Consider the following 6000-nt stretch of genomic DNA (forward strand, 5'->3'; position numbering starts at 1 on the left):
TATAAATTGTATTATTTTTATTAAAATAACAGATCTTCTTTCTTGGCTGGAATCGTTTACAACCGCATTTGTGATTGTTTGAAGCCGCATTTAAACTGCATTTTGGAAGTTCAAAATCGGGGCACAATATCAGTCCATTATATGGGGAAAAATGCTGAAATGTTTTCCTCAAAAAACATAATTTCTTTACGAAAGAAAGACATGAACATCGTGGATGACAAGGGGGTGAGTAAATTATTTGTAAATTGTTGTTCTGGAAGTGGAGTTTTCCTTTAATAACATATAGACCATTTCGCTAGATGTAAACAACACTGGTCCAGAAGCGCTTCCTGTTTTTTTTTTTTTTTTTTTTTTTTTTTATTTCACATATACAAATACATCTTAAAGGTGCTAATGTAACATTTTCATCCAGTCAAATGTTATGTTGGTTGTATTTTTTTGTGATGTTTGTGTAAAGTAAAAAAAAAAAAAGAAACAGGAAGTGTATCGGGACCAGTATGTTTACATCTAGCGAAATGGTCTATAGGAAAGATGAGGGAGAAAGTTATTGCCTATGTAAGTCAAATCCTAAACAAAGCTGAAACCAATTACTCTGCTACTGAGAAAGAGTGTCTTGCACTCATGTGGGCACTTGAAAATGGCAGCATTACCTTGAAATGTCAAACTCTCCAGAGTAAAAATTGGAATAGCATGAAGCACAGCATAACACCATACTATCTCATAAATATCCGTATGCATTTTCCATGTGTGTTTCTACCACATGTACCCTACATTCATCTGCATTTGTATACACACCAAAACGTACAATACTGATATATTGAAACCATCTTAAAGTGTCACGAATCCGGTCCGTGGCTTTCAGTCCGCTCGCCACCAGAGGTCGCCTTGCCATTTCACATTACACAGACTTCTGCACCACACCCCGGACCACCTTTCCCATCATTTATTGCGCTGATGACACACACTGCTGTAACCAATCAAGCACACTATATAAGCCTTGTACTTCCTCTTCCTAGTGCTGAGTATTGTACGTTGCATTTAGCACTCTCCAAGTGTTAGCAATTATTACGGAGCCATTTCCTAGTTTCCTTTGTTTTGTCTGGTTTCGCTGCCTGCCCTGGATGTCTCGCATGTCTATTTGGATTATCCGTTTGCCTCGTCCCTTGGAGTACGCTCGCTGTTGATGGACCCTCGCCTGCCTTACGGATTGCTCGTGTCTTGCCCGAATATACCTGTTTGCTGATGTTTGACCCTGGCTGTCTTTGTTTAATACAGCTTTGCGTATGGATCCGCCTGCTTCCCATCTCCCTTGCTCTGTAACATAAAGATTAATCCTTTACATATTTATAACTTTACAGACACAAAAAATAGTGTTCTCATAGTGTCAGCACCATGACATAGCACCATATTTCCTTCAAAAAGCATCCATATAATTGAATTGCATGAGAAATAGAACCAAATTAAAATGTTTATTTAACAATTCTCATCTCCAGTAGCAAACTGTCAAAAATAAATAAATTAAAATTTCAAAGTTTGCCATGTTTAATTAATTAATTAAAATGATTAGGGCAGGGATCTCAAACCTTGCTTCCGGAGAGAGTACCGACCTGCAGACTTCAGTTCCAAGCTTGCTCTAACACATCTGGCCGCCTGATATATCACATAACCCTGAACTCCTTGATTTTTTTTTTCATAAAAGCAGAAGAAAATGGGAAAATATATTTAATGCCCTCTGAAAAACATGGTAAGTGATAAAATAAAAACATCTACAATATTTTTACATTTGTAATTTGTGATTTGTACAGTTTTCCTTGCAAGCTGCTGATGCAGCCCCAAATTTGGGTGATACAGGAACCGGAGTCATTGAATTCATAATTCTGCTTCAACACAGTTGTGATAAAGCAGAAGTTTCCCTGGGGGCTGTTCAAGCAGTGAAAACAGTAAATGAGTCCAGGGAATAACAGGGATCCCTTAAGTTAGAAAGGTATCCAAAGAGAAGGCCACTTTTAATCTGTCTAAAGCTAATTAAATCACCAGCTTCTAGACACATCTGGTCATAATTAGTCACTTATGACAAGAGTTGCTGAGACACAAAGTGATAATGAAAAGAAATTAATTGGTCTGACTGATTCCAGTAAATAATTTCTACATGGGAAGCATGGGGCAGCCCCATGTGTTTTCATGTCTTCCTGTTTAATGAGAAGTTGATGTTTAATAATTAATAGGAATGATCAAAACAGTACGAGACACACAGAACAGTAAGTACTCTCGTTGTTTTGATCATTAGCATTTTAATGTGATGAGAATGTACTGTCCTTGCTCTGGTCCCAAGCAACAACAAAAAAAACAAACAACAAAAAAAAACAGCCATCCATTTGACCATTTAAAGTAATAATCAAGTAAATACAAATTTATAATATCAGTATGATAAACACCAATAAACTTTTTTTTTTCTCTCCATTTAAACACTATTTAATTCATCACTGTTTTTTTTATATGTTTGTAATTTTTGTTGTACAAGATCACATATTGATGGGTTGTCTTGAATGTGTAATTATCTGCTTCAGTTATCTTCAAATTTTCAATGGGATATTTAAATCATGGACATTTAAGAAACTATTGATATTCTTTCAATTTTGATTATTAAAGTAGACTCATAAAACATTCTAAAGATTCCTCAAGTTTAACTAGTCAGCAGTGTTATTTTAGTATCACTAAATGTAAGTTTTTGTTAATATTTTGAATCTTATTTTTATGTTTTATTAGTTGTTTTATTAGTTTATGTTGCAACTAGACAGATAGTCTGATAGACACATATATAGACAGATAGATATATAGATATATATAATGATACAAATGGTTCATTTTGTTTCAGGTGATTTATTTATTTAGCTGTGCAATACAATCAAAAATACAAAAAGTATATTTAGAACAATTACATGGTGTGCATCAGCTGAAGTTGCCAATAAATTAGTTATGTTGAGACATATATATATATATATATATATATATATATATATATATATATTTTTGTATAAAAAAATGAGAATGTTTTACAAGAAGTTGCAGGCCTCATGTAGATGGAACCTCATTTTACCTGAAACAATAAGGCCTCAAGATTTATAGACCCATTTTGTCTTTCCAAAAGTGAACACTGCCTCAAGCCATACCCATTTAGGAAAACAACAACAACAAACCCCAGTAATAATGATGTCAAGTCATTGTCCTAGCAGTGTATCAGGGGAGGGGAGCAAAGAATATTTAAGAGAGGTAGCATGTCCTAAACCAGAAGAAAGGGGAGCAGAGTCGAAATAGAGCCAGATATAAGAAAAAGATTTGAACACTTTTGCACAGGCTGTTATAGAGCTTCATTTTACAGACATGAAAAACAAAAAGAGACATAGATTTGCCAAAGTAATAATAATTAACTGATCAAATCTCTTAGGTATAGTTGATGCAGGTCTGAGCATTAAAGGACACTATTGTTGTTTAAATGTAAGCATATTTCTATACTTCTAATCTCCAGATCATATTGTTAACATGTTTTCTCTGCATTAACATGTTTTGTCTTTATAGCGAACTTGGATTAAAGGAATGGATGACAGGACATTCAACTTTTCTTATAAAGAACTCTACTTGATTGGATTCACAGATATGCAAGAGTATCGTCAATATCTGTTCATTCCTTTTTTGGTCATCTTTGCTTTCACATTGTCTGCAAACTCAATTATAATGCTGGTGATTGTCAAAGAAAGCAAGTTACATGAACCCATGTTCATTCTGATCGGGTTTGCCGCAGCTCTTGGGTTTATACAGCCAATTTTTCTACTTCCGAGAATGTTAATCAGTTTTCTGTTCGGCAAAAATATGATTTACAAGGATGAATGTCTTGTTCAAATGTTTTGTCTGCATATGGCAGGTTGTTTCCAGTCGACTGTTTTGGTTGGGATGGCAGTCGACAGATTATTTGCCATTATTTTTCCCTTACAGTACCATGACTATGTAAACTTCAAATCTTCATTAATATTCTGTTTGTCCCTTTGTTTCCGTAACTTGCTTTACGTTGTTGCAATGGTTGGTTTGGTTGGGCCACTCTATTTTTGTAAAACAAATGTGATTTATCATTGTGTTTGTGAGCATACATCCGTTGTTAATATAGCCTGTGGTAATCTGAGTAAGAACTACATGGCTGGGATAATCGGTTTTGGCTTATCATCAAGTGACTGTGTATTTATAGTCTGCTCTTACATTGTCATTTTTGTGATTATAGCTCGCTCTCCTGCGGGTGAGTCATGCCAAAAAGCCATCTACACATGTTGCACGCATTTAATGGTCTTATCGGTGGCATTTCTCTCTGTTGTAATAGCATTTGTTGGCTACAGGGTTACTACCATACCTAAAGATTTCCGTGTGTTATGTACCTTGTCATATCTTCTTCTTCCAAACTGCTTTAACCCAGTAATCTATGGAATACGAACAAAGGAAATCAGAGTTCAAGTTGTTAAATATTTATCCTCTAAAAGGGTTGATTCATATTAACTCATTTTACTTTGTTGCCCTTTTTCCTTAATTCCAATTCATTGTACATGAAGGAAAATGTTTGTTATTAATATGCGTAAAACATGTACCTATGGAATTGTGTTTGTTGGTTTTAAATCTTAAATTGTTGAACAGGCATGCAGAATATTTTAAAATGTTATGTGGACATTGAAAATGACAATAATCTTTTCCAATGACAGATGTCAGAAGTTTTTTTTTTTTTTGTTTTTTTTTGCAGCTATATATGAAAACATTTGCTGTAATAACCATTTTAAATACTATGTAAATGCATGTTTCATTGTAAAGTGTCATGTTGAATGAAATTCATTTACTTCTACAGCTTGACAAAAATTGGGTTTCAATAAATAAAATGTAATCTTAAAAAGGTCAGGGTGTTTTTCAATGTTTTGTTTGTCTTTTTGTGAAGAGCTTTCCCCTACTCTGAACCTGTTTTGTATCTTATATTTGTCTGTAACAGAGTTTGTATAAATCAAATACACCTTAACCAGCTTATCAAGGTGTTCAAGGTTACCCAGTAATTACAGGTAGGTGTGTTGGAGCGGGGTTGTAACTGAAGTCCGCAGGACGGTAGCTCTCCAGGAGCTGGGTTGAAGATCCCGTGCTCACAACAATTCAAGGACTGGTGAATTAGAGGCACCACAGTTGCCTGTATATCGGAATGTGTGTATGTCTGGGTTTGTTAACCTATCCACCTGTTCAGGATATTGACTCCTCACAACCCTATAAACAACTACTACTACAACTGTTACTGCTACTAATGCATCTTAATTAAATGAGACCTTAGAAGCAATTAAAACACACAAAACAAAATCACAAAAAAACAATTTGACTTAAAAACACAGGACCGACAGTGTTAAAATACATTAAAACCAATAAAACCAAATATACACAGTCACCAGAAGAAGTGTGCCTAAAAAGTGTGTCTTGAGATGAGATTTTAAAAAATGGGAAGACTGTCACTACCGTGAATGCCCTGTGGAAGCAGGTTTCACAAATAAGGGGCAGCGTAGCTAGATGCTAAAATATCTCCTTTCTATTTTCTCTGACACATTAATAGTCATTACTTTTCCCAGTGCTTTGCAGTAAGCTTTATGCATACATTCAAGTGTGTAATAGGCTATAAAGCTTCATTATGCTTTATTTCTTGCCCAGCTTGTACACTAAAGGAGCACATAATTCTATTCAAGGGAAATTAGGCTAGTTTGTGATTTGGTCTTAATGACTCAGGAGTCCTCTTGACTATCCCTAACATTTCACATATTTAGGAGCTGATAGTAGCACCAAAATGCTTTGTGAAATACTCCTTGCATTTGAATTTAGGAGTTCTAAAATTCAGACTGACAAGCCTATTATTTTTAAGAGTTTCACTTAAATCTGCGAGTTATAAGCTACTTTTGGCCTTAAAAAAAATTGTGAATACAGCCCCTGATCTCTTTCAAC

The 6000-nt window shown here is 34.8% G+C and overlaps 1 protein-coding gene across 1 annotated transcript; it reads left to right on the plus strand.

Moving 5' to 3' along the window:
- The first annotated feature begins 3307 nt into the window (after nt 1-3307).
- or55d1 (odorant receptor, family 55, subfamily D, member 1) lies at nt 3308-4741 on the plus strand. Its single transcript, XM_051129864.1, has 2 exons — nt 3308-3495; nt 3577-4741. Exon 2 carries the CDS (start codon nt 3595-3597, stop codon nt 4537-4539), a length of 945 nt encoding a protein of 314 aa, XP_050985821.1. The 5' UTR covers nt 3308-3495; nt 3577-3594; the 3' UTR covers nt 4540-4741.
- Nucleotides 4742-6000: the final 1259 nt, after the last annotated feature.

This window comes from Labeo rohita, chromosome 15 (assembly GCF_022985175.1).
Source record: "Labeo rohita strain BAU-BD-2019 chromosome 15, IGBB_LRoh.1.0, whole genome shotgun sequence".
NCBI classification, from domain to species: Eukaryota; Metazoa; Chordata; class Actinopteri; order Cypriniformes; family Cyprinidae; genus Labeo; species Labeo rohita.

Coding starts and splice junctions, on each gene's coding strand:
- or55d1 (XM_051129864.1), top strand. CDS start 3,595: ATGGATGACAGGACATTCAACTTTTCTTATAAAGAACTCTACTTGATT.